This window comes from Micropterus salmoides, unplaced genomic scaffold, assembly GCF_014851395.1.
Source record: "Micropterus salmoides isolate LMB-PRFRI ecotype aquatic unplaced genomic scaffold, ASM1485139v1 Ms_hic_scaffold_2, whole genome shotgun sequence".
In the NCBI taxonomy this organism is placed as follows: Eukaryota; Metazoa; Chordata; class Actinopteri; order Centrarchiformes; family Centrarchidae; genus Micropterus; species Micropterus salmoides.
The window spans coordinates 46,305,234-46,324,264 of NW_024041150.1; the positions used below are offsets into that span (position 1 = coordinate 46,305,234).

Sequence of the window (19,031 nt, forward strand, 5' to 3'; positions counted from 1 at the left end):
CACATAAAACACGTAACATGAAAGGCACATCACAGGGCAAGTATTAAACTCTTTTAAATAGGTCAGATCCACACAGCTCAAAAGAAATATATATATATATCTGACTGGAAGCCATAATATTTATATATTTAATATAGCTAGGTCCAGATATCACTAGATAGTGTGCTTTTGTATTTTATATGGTTTCTTGACTTTACTGTATTTCAGGTCTTCTTACCACTGGATAGAGTTGGGTTGATTTCTGTTTTTACTATTCTGGTGCGGTTTAGAATCTCAAACCAGTTTAATTTGAAGTAACCGGTGGAACCAGCTCTTCTGTTTATTTCTTGTCATCGTTCAGTGTCACTTTGGAGAGCATCTGCTGCGTTCAATGTGACACCTAAAGGTTCGGTCTGGTGTTTGGCTGAATATCAAACCAGTTTGAACCGACCCACTCCTACCACTGGATCATGTCCTAGTGTGACCAGAGTATTAACAATGGCATCTTTATATCCGTCTTCTAGTCTAGAGAAGAGCAGTAGCTGGAACTTTCACTTACGGTTGTCCAATAAATCCATCTAAATTGGGCTACCTTTGTTCCATGTTCCATTTATTTTTTACACAAGTGCAAGTTCAAACGTACTGTACCCACTGGAGGATAATTTGATGTTTTCTTTTAACTTGATTTTAGACCCTTCTGACAGCATCCATCTTTTCTGTGCCCAGCATGTGTTTCTTCCACGTCTGCAGAGGATCTCGATGTCTTCGGGGTGGGGAGGGATAATCGCCCTCTGAGAACAGAGCAGAATCTGTCCCTGCAACAACTGTGGATGAAGGGGCTCCTCCTGAATCCTGTTGATGCTCCAGACCTGACAGAGGTACTAATTATTATTATTACAGTTGCTTCATTTAATTCAAATATTTTAAACACAACCATTGTGTTTAAAATATCTGTAGAACACTGTAAAGAAATCCCTGAAAAGTTACTCCATGATAAAGCTTTCATGGTGAATTACATTACTGATGAAACGTTGGTGCAAGATAATGTAAAGTTCATTTTGTAGCGTCATTATTTTATGTAATTTATAAAAACTGACTTTATGTGGTTTCCAATCATCAGTATCAAATTAATGAAAGTGATAACAGAACTCATTCTTTCCAAATTCACATTGCAGAGAGAGTTTACTAATATCAAAGTGCTTAAAATGGTTTAAAAGCTGAACAACAGCTTAGGTCGCATTGAATAAAACACAAAAGAGATGATACTGTATTGATACTGGCATCAGCATAGTATCCGCTCTGTTCACATTAGTCTTCTTTATACTTTTATAAATTTACTTTCATGTTCCCTGATTTATAAATGACTTTCTTTTTATTTTATTATTATTCTTATTATTTTCATTTCAACACTGCCAGCGAGCAAGACGTGAGCAGACCTGGAGTGATTCTTCCGTCCACTGAATGTCCTCTCTGAGCAGGACAGGACAGGCTTAACAAACACTATTGATGTTACAGGGACCATCAGAGTCCTATGGACGAGACATTTATTTGGCTGTATTGAACTATGTGCTAAATCTTGTACCCTAGATGCAAAGATGTTGTTTCAAAAACCAGCCTAACACAAATGTGTTACACAAAGTGTACACTGAACTTGTTCTAAATGTTTATTGTTGCTGACAGCAGTGAAGCTACATGGTACAAACATTATTTAACTGCTTCCCAGAGTGCTGGGCTGCAACTTGTGAGTGAGACAACATGATGCCAATTAGCCAGACATGAGATGTAAACTAATTACTTTTATGAAATCTTGTTGCAAGATTACCTTCTTAACCTTAATATGTTGGCATGAAATGCTCAACAGTACTGCTATTAAACAATAACTTAATGTTTACTCTCGACTTTCCAAATATGGACTTTGGAACACCGTATTACTAAGAAATGTGTTTCATTAATCAGAACATAAGTAAAACTGCGGAAGAGGATTAGGGCCACGTGTGAATTTTTTTTTTTAATTCTGAGATTAAAGTCAGAATTCTGAGATTAAAGTCAGAATTCTGAGATTAAAATCAGAAGTATGAGATTAAAGTCAGAAGTATGAGATTAAAGTCAGAATTATGAGATTAAAGTCAGAAGTATGAGTTTAAAGTCAGAAGTATGAGTTTAAAGTCAGAATTCTGAGTTTAAAGTCAGAAGTATGAGTTTAAAGTCAGAATTCTGAGTTTAAAGTCAGAAGTATGAGATTAAAGTCAGAAGTATGAGTTTAAAGTCAGAAGTATGAGATTAAAGTCAGAATTCTGAGTTTAAAGTCAGAAGTATGAGATTAAAGTCAGAATTCTGAGATTAAAGTCAGAAGTATGAGATTAAAGTCAGAAGTATGAGATTAAAGTCAGAAGTATGAGATTAAAGTCAGAATTCTGAGTTTAAAGTCAGAAGTATGAGATTAAAGTCAGAAGTATGAGATTAAAGTCAGAATTCTGAGTTTAAAGTCAGAAGTATGAGATTAAAGTCAGAAGTATGAGATTAAAGTCAGAATTCTGAGATTAAAGTCAGAATTCTGAGATTAAAGTCAGAAGTATGAGTTTAAAGTCAGAAGTATGAGATTAAAGTCAGAATTCTGAGATTAAAGTCAGAAGTATGGGATTAAAGTCAGAAGTATGAGATTAAAGTCAGAAGTATGAGATTAAAGTCAGAATTCTGAGTTTAAAGTCAGAAGTATGAGATTAAAGTCAGAAGTATGAGATTAAAGTCAGAATTCTGAGTTTAAAGTCAGAATTCTGAGATTAAAGTCAGAAGTATGAGATTAAAGTCAGAATTCTGAGATTAAAGTCAGAATTCTGAGATTAAAGTCAGAAGTATGAGTTTAAAGTCAGAATTCTGAGATTAAAGTCAGAATTCTGAGATTAAAGTCAGAATTCTGAGATTAAAGTCAGAAGTATGAGTTTAAAGTCAGAAGTATGAGATTAAAGTCAGAAGTATGAGATTAAAGTCAGAAGTATGAGATTAAAGTCAGAAGTATGAGATTAAAGTCAGAAGTATGAGTTTAAAGTCAGAAGTATGAGATTAAAGTCAGAAGTATGGGTACCTGTAAAGGTCCCATGTGAGAGAATCACTTGCATGATGTAAATTAGCCCGGGAACCACACACTGACCGAAGATGTCGGATTTAAGTGAGTTTTTGCGTGTTGGAGGGGTCCCAGATGAAGCCATTTCATTACTGGAAGAACAAAAGGTGAGTAAAAATGAAATATGTGTTAGTTTGTTGCATGGCGTTTGTAAAAACAAAGGAAATTCAAGGGGATGAAGGATGTGTAATGCAGGGACGAGTTAGCATGTTTTGATAGCTAATATGGTAGCTAACAAGAATATTGGCTGGTTTTTGTGTTGTTGACATTTTGGTTGTATTATCATGTTTTAAACTGCCTTCGAAGACCGAGTGAGAGCATCTGTAGTCGGTGACTAGTGACTCTTGTTGTCTGTGTTTGTTGACAAAAGAACGGACGCGGCAACATTTCAGCCAGTCGCGCCGCTTCTGTCCTCCTGTCTGCTCACTGTGTCCGAGGGCAGCTCCTCACACACAAAGCGGACAGCAGGTGAATATAACGTGTTACTGAAGCTGTTGGGTGTTTTAATGTGTGTTTTTCCTTAAGACTGTACAACTCAAGGAAGTTCTTAGCGCTCCGCCGTTTCACGGAGATACTCGTTTGGCTGCATCTCTATTTATGACGGAAGCTTCGTCAAGCAGCACAGAGCAGATGAACCGGACAGGAAGTCTGACACAGAACGGCATAGAGAATCCGGTCGATTTTCAAAATAAAACACCCTGTGCGGACTCCCGGTCGTAAATCAACAATAAACACAGTTAAAACAGACAAAAAACAACAACTATTAAACTACTTTACCAGCCTTCTATGGTAGCAGAAACGCATATTAAACTTACATCCTGAACTGAGATTAAATTTTTGTTTTTTTATTACATTATTGTACTGACCCTGCACACAAGGCTTTCCTGAAATATTTGATCAGTATTTTCCTACTAACACTTTTACTGATTTAAGGGGCATAACCTTAACATTATTTATACATTGTCTTTTCTTTTTTCCTTCTGTGCAGACTGACAGCAACGTTGTCGCGCTGATGGATGATGCAGCGCTGGCAAATTACATCCCCTCCTATGGAGACCGAATTGCCCTCTTCAATTTCTGCAGAAGTCTCCTCTCAAAATGACTGGATAGATTACATCAGTTCTGCTGCTCACAACAATGCCAGCAATGTCAGATTTGGATGATCATATCAAACTGTACTTCAGACTTTCTTTCAGTAATAAAGAAATACTTGCTATTTTAGCACATAACAATCAGACAGTAATAAGTGTCCGAACTTTAAAGAGAATTTGTAAAAGACTTGGTCTGTTCAGGAGGAAGAATCAGTCTGACTTGGAGCAAGTGCTGGCTTTTGTCCAACATGAAATCATGACCAATGGTCAGATGCAGGGTTATCGGTGGCTACATCTTCGTGCAGTTCAACAGGGATTTGTTGTGTCACAAGATACCATAAGACGCATCATCAAACTGGTTGATCCGCAAGGTGTGGAATTAAGACGAGCACGACGCTTGAGAAGACGTCAGTACAGCTGCAGAGGGCCAAATGCGCTGTGGCACATGGATGGCTATGACAAATTAAAGCCCTATGGCATTGCCATCAGTGGCTGTATAGATGGTTTTAGTCGCTATGTGTTATGGATGGAGGCCTATACCACGAACAGCGACCCTAAAGTAGTTGCAAGTTACTTCATCAAAACAGTTTCATACATAGGTGGATGTCCAGAGAGGAGACACCACCCAGACAGTTTTGCAGGGGAGAGAAGTTTCCTTTATGGAAGAAGCACAGCAAACCAGCGCATTGAGGGATGGTGGGGTACCCTCCGCAAACAGAGTGCGCAGTTCTGGATGAACTTATTTCAATCTTTCCAGGATGATGGCCACTTCACAGGAGACTTTTTGGACAAAAGTCTTATACAGTTCTGTTTCCTTAATCTTGTTCAGGTAAAAATATTTTTCCTCACCAAAATAAATATCTTAATAGAAATGCCTTCTGAAATGATTCAGTAATAAAAGTAGTATTGTAGTAGTAATAATAATACAATAGTGTTGAACTATAATAATCATAATAATGATCATAATCTAAATAGGAAATGTCAAGGTGCACTACAAGCAGGGCAGCATGCATCTTATGGATTGTTTGAAATACCGGGGAGCCAGCTCCCCTGAGAGACCAGAGACTCCTCTTAAAGCAATACAAGTATACATTTGGGCGGTTTGCTAAAATAGCCATCACCTTAAATATTTCCTAAAGTAATTTGTATTTTTTTCTACATACTATCATTACTGAAACTACAATGTTTGCATTTTCTTAAGAAAGTGTGTGTGAGAGCTGGAAGCTTTTAGCTCCTGCTGCTGTATCTCCCAGCTGCCACTGCTACCGCCACAATCTGTGCTGTGAATAAAAGCCGAAGAAATTGCTGAAGCGCAGCTAAAAATGGCTGAAGAAACTGGCTGATATTAATTGAAATGCATTTCAGAAATGTGGAAGCTGAAATGCAAAACTCGAGCTGACAGCTCAAGTGCATTAGCAGAAGAAGCTAACAGCTGAAACATGTTGAAATGACTTAACACTGAAAGAAGAACTTAATTGTATTAATATCAGACATGAAACTCACTAGCCCCCTATTAAGATACACTTACTGTCTGGGATTTATTTTGAGAAACTAGGTCCAGCCCTAGTTTCCTGTTAACGTATAGTGAGCATTCAGGGTTTTTAGTTAGAGCTGCATCCTGAGCTTCTTATAGTTACTGTGTGCATGCATCAGTACATAATCATTCTGTGTGCCCTTGCTGTTTGGTGGAGGTGCTATTGGCATATTGCTGTATATTTTTACATTGATTATTGTTGTGTGCTGTAGCTGACGGGGGCATACAATGACAATGCAGCAGCCTAGGTCTCAGTGTAGACAGGCAGTAGTTACATACTATAAGACCAGCTATATTACACGTTTGTAGTCTGTATTTACTGTATCTTTCTATGCAGGATGAACTTGACGAAGTCGTCAACTCATGGAATTCACACAAAATCAGACAACGTGCAAGTGATGACGCAGCGTCGGGTCGGCCGTTTGTGATGTACTCATTCCCAGAGTTGCACAGTGCTGAAGATAGACTCAAACCTATTGCCATGGAGGAGGTCACTTTGTGTATGGAAGAGTGTACTCCCAAAGGCCAGTTTCCATGCGATGAAACGGTTTTTGAACTGTGTTGTCTACTAATGGAGGAACATGGATGGGAGGCTCCAGCAGATCCACTTGCTGCAGCTGATCTGTACATTTTTTTAAGAGAGGAAATACAGGAAAATATTTGATGAATGGATCATGTCTGTTAGGTCTGTACTCCCACACAGTACTGTTGTGAACCTGTGTGTGTGTGTGTGTGTGTGTGTGTGTGTGTGTGTGTGTCATTGGGTGACTGAGTGGCAAAGAACTACGTAAAGCACTTCGGATAAATTATATGTAATTGTAATTGTGCAATTGTATGTATGTGCTATGTAGCCATTTACCATTTATGGGGCAATGGTTGTATAATCCAAAAGTTTTAATTTGTTAAACTGCAGGAACTCAAGATGACTGCAGCACTATCCTGACAGAACATATACAGAGAACATAACCAGTATAGAGCACAATAAAGACAAAATGTTTGTACCTAAATATCTCTTCATCAGACAAAGCCAACCCTTGTTTCGACTATCCACATTAAATAGGAAATGAAATGTGTGCAGGTACTACGACTGTACATGTAATATAGCAAAACTCAAAATACAGTATGAGATGGAAAACTGGCAGTATAGACTACAGTAAAGAGGAACTGAATACAAACTAACAGAGGTCATAAAAGATGTAAATCTTCAACCAGTATTTGACAATATAAACGTATTTATATGTAAACTTCTATATAATTATTTTGTTGCAATACTGTATGTGTTTATATTATTTTCAGCTTAATTTAACCAGCTCCCAAATAACTGTTTTCTGTAGTCACCTTGTCTCTGAAAAGTAAAAAGCTTTAATGTTTATGTGGTAGATTTATTTAATAACTGGATCTGTTTTTCTCTAAGGTATGGACCCTCCTCTTCGCCCCACTCATCACTGCCTCTCCATTCAACTGACATGTTTTGGATCACAAAAGACATCCAGAAAGGGAGGATCAGCTTCTCCAACTTCTCAGGGACCTAAGGACCATGCCCAAAGCCATGGTGAAGATGTTGGGGTGACCTGAACTGTTTGTATTACATCGTCCCAACCAAATTATTCAGCATTGCTGTCAGTTAGCTTTTCAACAGTTGAATATTTGGGATACATCTAAGTACATGAAGACATAAACGGATAATATGGACATCAAGAATCTCTAGAGAACTGTCTACTGCTATGGTGGAGAGAACAGTGTAATCTATCATTTGTTATTCATCAGCGTGATTATTCATGCGTATAACATACCTAAACAATTTTGAGTCTGAACTCTCTGTGATTCATATGATTTGGTTCCAGCCAAGCTAATATTGAAAGGTTTAGGTGAAGTTTGAAAGAAAACTACAACTACATTTTTATAAACAGGCAATAAGTGAAATATTTTTTAAGAAATACACTGATGCTAAAATGGGGACAAATGAATGTATTAAGTACTATTCTGTATGCAGTGAGGATATTTGAGGAATAAACTGTGTTCTAAAGCTTTTAAGCAGTGGAACAACTTAATTAAACATTAGAGTATTTTGCTAAAAATGTATCGATAAAAATATAGGCTTTCATATTCTATATATTCCTTAGAAATGTCTGACCCTCAGCAGCACCATTTTCAGGTGATTTTTCTGCATCTTTAAATGACTTGTTGTAAATTCAGAGCCTTATTCTCACAATGCAGTGTGTATTACTGTCCACACACTTCTTTCATAATTATTTTTATTGCCAGCTGATTTGTGTCCAATATGAATACTACAACATATAAAATGCTTGGTAACATTCTCAAATAAATGTATTTTAAACCTCATTTATCCCATCACTTTTTTTTACCTTACCTGCAAATAATTAAGATGGTTAAATCTCATAACCGGATAGGCTAGTCTGTGAAGAGCACATAACCAGAATTGCTCAATTCTGTAAACTAACATTTGAATGTTAAAAGTAACATTTAACATGGCTACAAACAGAGGATTTACTTAAGAGATTTCAACTAAAGCGATGCTAATGAGCTAAAAGTGGTCATTACATGAACAATTCTACATAATGTAGTATATAAAGGTCCATTTTATTTTGATGCATACAAAAGTTAAATGTTTATCCTTATATCCTGTACTCTCATATAGCCTCTTTAACAAAACATCTTCTACAACAGTAACCTAATGTAAAAGATCAAGACCACTTCAGGTAAAATTAGCTATTTAACCATGGTCTGTATCACAAAATACCCTCAAGAGTCATCCATAAACAGGGTGTAGATTTAAGGCAAGTGAATGCTGTGAAAGACCTGCACGCAGCTATAAAAAAAAGCTATATGCCAGACTTGCTTTTAGTAGCAAGGAAATAATTTCTGGTACTGAAATAACACAGCAGCTGAGAACCTGAGAATTAGGAACAATGATTCCTGAACAATTCCACCCCTTTGCCATTGCTGGTGTCAAATATGATGATCCACAAGGTGGGTAATAATAACACTGCATTGTATAGTGCCTGTGCAATAATAATCAGTAAAAAATGTCCAAAATTGAAAGAGAACACATCAGATTTGCTGAAAACAACAATACCTGCAATTCTGGATTTGTATGACTTATTAACCCCACTTCAGATTTTTTCTTTAGCAACAAATACTTGCAAGGGTCTGAACTTCAAAGAGAATTTGTTGAAGATGTGGTCTGTTCAGAAGGAAGAACCAGTCCAACATGAGATCATGACCAGTGACTGCAGACTGGCATTTTTGGCGTCACACATCTTTCACCTGGGTGGTGCATCATTTGCAACTTATAAAAATGAATAAAAGTGCAAAAACACAGTTTCATCATATTCTATAGCTGACTGCACACAACAGTGATGATGCATGCCATAGTCCATGCTGCTGTTGGAATGTAAGCCCTCAACCTCAATTACATGACCAAACCATGTTTCTGTCCAGTGAGGTTTGTGTTGTGCAGCTTGAGAACTTGAATCTGGCGGAGATGGATCTGGCATTGGTAACAGACAGTATACCAGTTTGTTATAGTTTGTGAATGCACCACTAAAACACATGAAACAAGGGATAATAGCACTATAGTTTTTGTAACCAAGGCTGAGCTTTCTTGAAGTGCTTATAGTAGGTCCTAAATATCTATTGCTCACCATTCCTTGCAATTCTGTCCATGTAATTCTACATAATTGGATCAAACGTGAAAAACTCTTAACAGTGGATTGTTGTGGTAATGGTTAAGTCAATCTAAACAATGTCCATTACCCAGACACTGCTTTCAAGAACTGCATTAAATTCTGAACGGAAATCTCATAGCTGTCAGCTATGAGCAGAATCTTCCCACATGTGCCCAATTGGTCTTCTCGCGAACTCTGTCATTTCTTCAAATTCCACATAGATGCTGTCTGTAACTATGAGATCAGATCCAGTGCAGAACCGCAGAAATTTCTGAAGTTTACCTTCATCTAGCTCTCTGATGAATCTTTTCAGATGATTTCCGACTTCCTTCTGTTTTGGAGTCAAATTGATGTCAAATTTCAGCAGTTTGCAGACCTTTTTTGTGGTTGGTTGCAGGTCAGAGAACAACTTGGTCAGTGCCTCTGGACTGAGGGACAGATGAGGATGGGTGATTTCCCTCCAGCAGTCAATAACAAACATGGGTTTTTGAACCAGTTCTTTGTGTGATATTTCATCAATTATTGTAGGAAGAGTCTCAGAGAGAAGTATCCAATACATTCCATCAAACTCATTTTTGACAGCTATTTCCGGTCCCCCCACCCCACCGGATGTCTGTATGTAACTGATAAGAGGGTTGCGTACATCCTTCCATTGTGTGTTTTTCATTGATTTAAAGACTTTATTAAGTAATACAACTTGAATGAATTAACTAGGAGGTGTTTGTGACAATAAATTTATCATTAAAAAAGTATAGCAGTGAGTTATAAGTAAAAGGAGGAATCTCCGGGGCCAGCAAAGGATCAGTAGGAGGTTTCTTTGGAATCAAGTCAGTCTTTATTATTAAACAAGTGAAGAATAAATTGAAATAATGACAGCAAAGCAGTAAAATGGTATAACGGTGAGTAAAAATTACCTTCAACAGCATGCAGCAAAATAAGAGTGAGTTCCAAAATTAAACTTTGTAAAATCTTTGCTAAAGCTTTGTGTGACAAACTTACCATCATTTAAGAACTAAAGAATAAGATGAAATAATTACAGTAAAATAGTATAACAGTGAGTTAAAATTAAACAGCATTTTTTAATTACCTTCAAAATCTTTGCTAAAGCTTTGTGTGACAAACTTACCATCAGTAAACAAGTGAAGAATAAATTGAAATAATGACAGTAAAGCAGTAAAATGGTATAACGGTGAGTAAAAATTAAACAGCATTACAAATTACCTTCAACAGCATGCAGCAAAATAAGAGAGTGTTCCAAATTACTTTGCTATTGCTTTGTCTTACAAACTTGCCATCATTATCACTCCAAAGCTGTAGCCTAGTCTTAAACTTGTGAGTCTTAAAACTTTAATCCTTCTAGAGTCTGTGTCTCTTCTTCTCTGTCCTCTCTCATTCTGGTGTAGCATAGGCTGTGGGGTGAATTGAGGAATGTGCTCCACCCCCCGCACCTCCCTCTGTTTTCTCAACGAGGCGTGTTGTGTGTTTAGCTGCCATCCTCAGGTAATCTTGTAGACCAGTTATTAACTTTGGTTATCTATAACCCAGACTCCGGATGTTAAAAAAAACGATCTGGTTTTATCAGACAGAGTTCGTGAGTTCGTTTTTGAAACAGGAAGCTATTTTTATCAGCCGGAGACAAGAGTTTGGAACTAAATAATAATCTGGTTGTACCAGAAGTAACGGCCCCAACCCCTCATCAGTTATCTCCCACATGCAGAGCAGCACTCGTGTGTTTTTTTGTTTTCTTACTTCTATAAGTACCCTACCAGAAATCCAGAGGTCTTCACACTAGTGACTTGAATCCAGAGCAATGACCCTTCAAAGAGAACACGGTACGCATTCAGCCTTTCCTCCACAACTAAAGAAATAGCAAAAATCGACACTTTGTATTTTCATTCCTGCGTGTTTTCAATTAACAGTTTTTGACTTGATCGACAATGGGCTTCATTCAACCGAATATCAACTTGAAGGTAAGAGGGCCTTCTATGTACTAGAGTGAAATAGAAATGTTCTAAATTTAAAAGTGTACTATCCTGATGTGTATTTTGTATATTGTTTTTACAGATTTGTACTCAGGCGAGGAAATAGGTTCTACAAGGGAGAATGGCATTCCATCAGCGCAGGTTGTAGATCTCACAGGAGAAGTCGGTAAGTAAGGTTACCTTAACTTTTAATCAGTGTGTAGGTTTTATTTATTTATTTACAAACTTTTACGCAGATGTGGTAACAGTACTCTTTTCTTTCATTACACCCACAGATGGTGCGAGCGATTGTGAACGGTACTTTATGCAGGGTCTCTCCCCTACCAATTACGAGGAGAACGGTCCGGTTCCGGAATCGGATCAGCCCTCGGCTTCGGTACCGCAAGCGTACATAACACCGGGCTCCCCGGAACACGATGAGCCGGATGTGTCCCCGGAATCACCCGTCGATGATGTAGAGCGCTCCAGTCAGGCCGCAGATGGGAGGTCACGTAACGGATCACCGGTAGAAGCGCGGGGACTGACAGCGGAGGAAATCATTCATCCGGACCCAGCAGAACCGTGTACGCCGCTGAATCAGACTGAGCCTATACCGAACAACGGACCTCGGAAAAGGGAACACCGTAGAAGGCTCATTTCAACCAGCAGTAGTAGGAGCAGTAAGTAAATTGTTATAACGCTCTAAAACCATTAACCTAGAAAATATGCAGTCATAAAAAAAGTATAGCCTATATACACAGTTTCCCGTGATACCATGTTGCTGATTATTAGGCTATACAATTAATGAGTTAAAAGTATTCCACACTATTTTCTCAAATACAACACCATGTCAAATGGTATGCACCAAGTAGTCTTATGAGTTATTCAACCTGAGTCTAAAAGCTATTTTGCTTCTTTTTCATAAAGTAGGCTATTACTGTGGTGTTTGTTTGTTTGTTTTGCACTTCTACAGTGTTTTGGTACTGATGTCTGACATTCAGGGTATTTAGTTACAAGATAATGTAAGAATTAAAAAAAATATAGTTTGCTTGTTTGCTAAAAAGTATTAATGTAGTGATTTGTAGGGGTGATGCCTGACACAAGATTTCTATCAATTTTGCAATGTACTTGTTTCTTCAATATAAATTTTATAGGATTGCACTTTATTTATTGACTGCATTACAGAAACGTCCATTGTTGGCTGGCATGTAATGACACGGAGTTCCCTCTTAGTTCCTTCTTAGCTAGCATGGAGCGACACTCCAGCATGGAGGAATTAAAGAATGGGCTATTTCTATTGAGAGAATATTGTAATCTAAACTAAATATTTAATTTTTAGTTACACTTACAAAATAAGGACAATTCTTATGTAGCAAAAAAAACCAAAACTACAAGTGTTAACAGCGTCCAAATAACTCTAAAGTCCAAGAGCTAAAGTTTGATCCTTCTACTGAGAACCAGCTGCCTTTTGCTAATTAGGGTTTATTAGACTATTACAGAGGTCATGAAATCCAGAACCCTTACCTTGGGGATGAAGTATTCAAATGCTAGTTAACTACTTTGTTGACATAACAGGACAGTAGTTTTCTGTTGAAAATAAAACAGAAGGTTGCTGTGACCTCTTTTTTGAGACCATGCTGTTTCTATTTTTTTTCTAGTGTCCCCTTCCATAGCATTTTTCAGAGACACTACAAAAGAGGAAAACAGATTGCCATCGATAACCCAAACTCTAGGGTTAACTCGCAATTTTCATTACATTTGTTATGTAGTAAATCTACAACTGCAAAGCAATTTAGTGATCCCTACCATGTAGTGATCAAATGTCAATGCTCTCTCTCTCTTCCCCATATTTAAAATGTGTAAAACTAATACCGCAAAACTCATCAGGATCAATCTTCTATGTGTAAGTTAACATGTTGCAAATTTTACCCTTGCTACTAAGAGTTAGTACAGGACACGCAACATTAGTCCTCGTTTTCCGAGCTGCTTTCTGAGCTGCTTTTGTCAAGCTTTGTGAGACCTGAAAACATTTATTTCAGCCCCACAATGTTTCTACATCACTGAAAAGAGCATGTGAAAATCTAGTTTTGGGGAGAAGTCTGTTTTTGCTTGTGATAAGCTAGCCCAAATCACACCATCAAAACTTCTAGTTTCACATTTAAAAAATCCTGCCCCCACCTTCATACTATTTACCTGTTTTGTGAAGCACATGCAGGAAGGATTGAATTACAATCAGCAGTGGTTTTACATGTCAACATTAGGTTATTGCAGAACAACAAAGAAGCCCCCTGCTGTGAAGAAGCATTTTGAGTAACAGAATTACATATCATGACAAATACATTAGTATGTACCACCGGTTGTTGTGGCACTAAAAACTGAGTTGATGGCTCACTATGACTCTGAACTGATAGTAAAACACATACTTTTGTATTTGTATTGTGTATTTACCATGGGGTTCGTGCCCTTCCCTTCTCATGTTCGCCTGTTTGTCCCTCTCGTCTGTGTTCTTGTTACACGGTGCAAAAGAAAAAATCTTATCCATTCTAACCAAGACAATACATATGTATAAATATTTACAACTTTACTACAAGTGTTATGTCAGGATACTGGATATTATAAATCTAAAACTTCAAAGCAATGTTAATTACATTTTCATTGGCTTCAGAGTTTTCTACAGCAACTGGCTAGGAGGTGTATTAAGTCATCTGGAAAGGGACATCATGAAAGTGATGGCAATTTTTAGTGAAGTTATATGTTATGGGCACTTATCTGACCAAATAGCAAGTGAAAAGGGCAAATGCTTGAGTGACAAAAACAATGCAAAGCAGGAGAGCAAGAGTCAGAGAGACCAACTGACATAGGTTTATATGGGGACAAGCAGCTGTACTGTCCAACAAAATACTAATGATGACACTAATTTTAAATTTAAAGTTTGGTGATGTTGACACTGACTTGCATTAAAATAGCTTTAAAAGCGGCTTGCTAGTTAAACATTTCTATTGGGGCATACCTGTAGAGATGTACCTTCCAGAGCGGTTCTAATATATTGGGGTGGAAAATAAAAACATGTATTAAGAATATATTTAACATAATAATTTAATAGAAATACGGTAGCTTTGCTTAGCCTACATGCAATGAATCAATGGCCTGACTCTCTCCATCCCTGCAGAATGTACAGGCTAGTATACCACCATATAGTTGATCATGTGTTATACGCTAATTCCAACATTTCTTTTCTTGATTCCCATGTGGAGAGACAAAACTTTTTAAATGACGTGTACATTTTGACTGGTTTTCCACAAATGTAGCAGTAGGTTATATTACTTACTAAAGAGGATGTCTTTAAAGACTGGATGTACTGATCGTCACCAGTTTCAGCACTATCCTTAACAGACGTGTCTTCAGTATTTCCATTAAGAGCTTTAGCCCAAACTCCTGGTACTTGTACTTGCTTCATTTCCCTACAAGTGTTTTTACTCTGTGTTGTGTTGACTGCAGTCTTAGGGTTGGACATTTTAATATTAAGTTCTTCTGAGGGTTGCAAATATTTTGAACGTCCTGCTGTGCTTTCCCATGAACTAGTCTGATTGACTGTAAGAATCAGGTACATATTCCTCCTCTGATAAATTCTATTCACTTGGACTTGTTTTTTTTTTAAAAAAAGCTTAAAAAGGTCTTAGTGAGAACATAACTTTGAGAATAATTCCGTAATGACACTTACGAGCCTACCTAACTATTAACATGTTTAAGCTTAAATACAGATTTTTGCTGTTGAAAGTAAATAACAAAACTCATTGTATCACGCATAATCTATACTGATAATCATTTAGATGCTTCATTTGGTTGTTTGTTTTGAAGCATGTGCAATTCATCGGTTGGGTTGATTTTTTCACTTCACTTTAATTGAGGTGCAAATTGACGTTTATGTGTCTCTTTGTTATTTATCAAGAAAATTTGTACTAAAACTTTGCAAAGAGGTACAAACATAAGATTCTAAAATGGGAGACTGTATAGTTTTTACATGGAAGCCAATTTGACTTTTTATATGATGTATGTGTTTAAAGTATTTCAGATTGTTTGTGAAGAAAATGGTTGCTGCAAACTTGTTGGATTGCAACCTGCAAGACTTAAGATAGTTGAATAGACTGCTGAAAGTGTTAAATATTTGTCTAGATACCGTTTGGTCCACACTGTCTTTGGTGTGCATTTTGGTGCCATCCATGTTGACTTCAATGTTCATGTGCACTAGAGTAGCTCTAAGTTCTTCACCAAATTAGAAGTGTAATTTGCTAATGAAAATGTAATTTCATAATCAATACTGTTGTCAGCACAACGGTCAACTTGAGGAGGGCTCCTCAGCAGGACCAGCCTTGGAAAATGTGCCAGATGAACCCTTTTCCCCTCTTATGTGGCGTGGTGTGAGATGTAAAGGGGAGTATTTTAATAAATAAATGTTGCATTCATGAATGCTTAACTTTAAACATAATAAGTAATAGTCTTTTATCTTCTGTTAGAATGCTATTTCAGTGAAGGTGGTAGTTAAGTGTTTTAATTTAACTTTTTTAAATCTTTGGTTCACCAATATATTTTCTTGATAAATAACAAAGAGACACATAAACGTCAATTTGCACCTCAATTAAAGTGAAGTGAAAAAATCAACCCAACCGATGAATTGCACATGCTTCAAATAAAACAACCAAATGAAGCATCTAAATGATTATCAGTATAGATTATGCGTGATACAATGAGTTTTGTTATTTACTTTCAACAGCAAAAATCTGTATTTAAGCTTAAACATGTTAATAGTTAGGTAGGCTCGTAAGTGTCATTACGGAATTATTCTCAAAGTTATGTTCTCACTAAGACCTTTTTAAGCTTTTTTTAAGAACCAAGTCCAAGTGAATAGAATTTATCAGAGGAGGAATATGTACCTGATTCTTACAGTCAATCAGACTAGTTCATGGGAAAGCACAGCAGGACGTTCAAAATATTTGCAACCCCAGAAGAACTTAATATTAAAATGTCCAACCCTAAGACTGCAGTCAACACAACACAGTGAAAACACTTGTAGGGAAATGAAGCAAGTACAAGTATCAGGAGTTTGGGCTAAAGCTCTTAATGGAAATACTGAAGACACGTCTGTTAAGGATAGTGCTGAAACTGGTGACGATCAGTACATCCAGTCTTTAAAGACATCCTCTTTAGTAAGTAATATAACCTACTGCTACATTTGTGGAAAACCAGTCAAAATGTACACGTCATTTAAAAAGTTTTGTCTCTCCACATGGGAATCAAGAAAAGAAATGTTGGAATTAGCGTATAACACATGATCAACTATATGGTGGTATACTAGCCTGTACATTCTGCAGGGATGGAGAGAGTCAGGCCATTGATTCATTGCATGTAGGCTAAGCAAAGCTACCGTATTTCTATTAAATTATTATGTTAAATATATTCTTAATACATGTTTTTATTTTCCACCCACATGTATTAGAACCGCTCTGGAAGGCACATCTCTACAGGTATGCCCCAATAGAAATGTTTAACTAGCAAGCCGCTTTTAAAGCTATTTTAATGCTAGTCAGTGTCAACATCACCAAACTTTAAATTTAAAATTAGTGTCATCATTAGTATTTTGTTGGACAGTACAGCTGCTTGTCCCCATATAAACCTATGTCAGTTGGTCTCTCTGACTCTTGCTCTCCTGCTTTGCATTGTTTTTGTCACTCAAGCATTTGCCCTTTTCACTTGCTATTTGGTCAGATAAGTGCCCATAACATATAACTTCACTAAAAATTGCCATCACTTTCATGATGTCCCTTTCCAGATGACTTGATACACCTCCTAGCCAGTTGCTGTAGAAAACTCTGAAGCCAATGAAAATGTAATTAACATTGCTTTGAAGTTTTAGATTTCTAATATCCAGTATCCTGACATAACACTTGTAGTAAAGTTGTAAATATTTATACATATGTATTGTCTTGGTTAGAATGGATAAGATTTTTTCTTTTGCACCGTGTAACAAGAACACAGACGAGAGGGACAAACAGGCGAACATGAGAAGGGAAGGGCACGAACCCCATGGTAAATACACAATACAAATACAAAAGTATGTGTTTTACTATCAGTTCAGAGTCATAGTGAGCCATCAACTCAGTTTTTAGTGCCACAACAACCGGTGGTACATACTAATGTATTTGTCATGATATGTAATTCTGTTACTCAAAATGCTTCTTCACAGCAGGGGGCTTCTTTGTTGTTCTGCAATAACCTAATGTTGACATGTAAAACCACTGCTGATTGTAATTCAATCCTTCCTGCATGTGCTTCACAAAACAGGTAAATAGTATGAAGGTGGGGGCAGGATTTTTTAAATGTGAAACTAGAAGTTTTGATGGTGTGATTTGGGCTAGCTTATCACAAGCAAAAACAGACTTCTCCCCAAAACTAGATTTTCACATGCTCTTTTCAGTGATGTAGAAACATTGTGGGGCTGAAATAAATGTTTTCAGGTCTCACAAAGCTTGACAAAAGCAGCTCAGAAAGCAGCTCGGAAAACGAGGACTAATGTTGCGTGTCCTGTACTAACTCTTAGTAGCAAGGGTAAAATTTGCAACATGTTAACTTACACATAGAAGATTGATCCTGATGAGTTTTGCGGTATTAGTTTTACACATTTTAAATATGGGGAAGAGAGAGAGAGCATTGACATTTGATCACTACATGGTAGGGATCACTAAATTGCTTTGCAGTTGTAGATTTACTACATAACAAATGTAATGAAAATTGCGAGTTAACCCTAGAGTTTGGGTTATCGATGGCAATCTGTTTTCCTCTTTTGTAGTGTCTCTGAAAAATGCTATGGAAGGGGACACTAGAAAAAAAAATAGAAACAGCATGGTCTCAAAAAAGAGGTCACAGCAACCTTCTGTTTTATTTTCAACAGAAAACTACTGTCCTGTTATGTCAACAAAGTAGTTAACTAGCATTTGAATACTTCATCCCCAAGGTAAGGGTTCTGGATTTCATGACCTCTGTAATAGTCTAATAAACCCTAATTAGCAAAAGGCAGCTGGTTCTCAGTAGAAGGATCAAACTTTAGCTCTTGGACTTTAGAGTTATTTGGACGCTGTTAACACTTGTAGTTTTGGTTTTTTTTGCTACATAAGAATTGTCCTTATTTTGTAAGTGTAACTAAAAATTAAATATTTAGTTTAGATTACAATATTCTCTTAATAGAAATACCCCATTCTTTAATTCCTCCATGCTGGAGTGTCGCTCCATGCTAGCTAAGAAGGAACTAAGAGGGAACTCCGTGTCATTACATGCCAGCCAACAATGGACGTTTCTGTAATGCAGTCAATAAATAAAGTGCAATCCTATAAAATTTATATTGAAGAAACAAGTACATTGCAAAATTGATAGAAATCTTGTGTCAGGCATCACCCCTACAAATCACTACATTAATACTTTTTAGCAAACAAGCAAACTATATTTTTTTAATTCTTACATTATCTTGTAACTAAATACCCTGAATGTCAGACATCAGTACCAAAACACTGTAGAAGTGCAAAACAAACAAACAAACACCACAGTAATAGCCTACTTTATGAAAAAGAAGCAAAATAGCTTTTAGACTCAGGTTGAATAACTCAT

The 19,031-nt window shown here is 36.9% G+C and overlaps 1 protein-coding gene across 2 annotated transcripts; it reads left to right on the forward strand.

The window, feature by feature from the left end:
* The first annotated feature begins 4,016 nt into the window (after window positions 1–4,016).
* On the forward strand, window positions 4,017–8,068 carry LOC119911456. 2 transcript variants are annotated; one of them, XM_038730341.1, is made up of 2 exons: window positions 4,017–5,020; window positions 7,211–8,068. In XM_038730341.1, the coding sequence occupies exons 1-2, from the start codon at window positions 4,238–4,240 to the stop codon at window positions 7,298–7,300; spliced, it is 873 nt and encodes a 290-aa protein (XP_038586269.1). In that variant the 5' UTR covers window positions 4,017–4,237; the 3' UTR covers window positions 7,301–8,068. The 2 variants fall into 2 exon arrangements, with proteins under 2 accessions (XP_038586269.1, XP_038586268.1); XM_038730340.1 differs by lacking the exon at window positions 7,211–8,068 and adding an exon at window positions 6,063–6,400.
* Window positions 8,069–19,031: the final 10,963 nt, after the last annotated feature.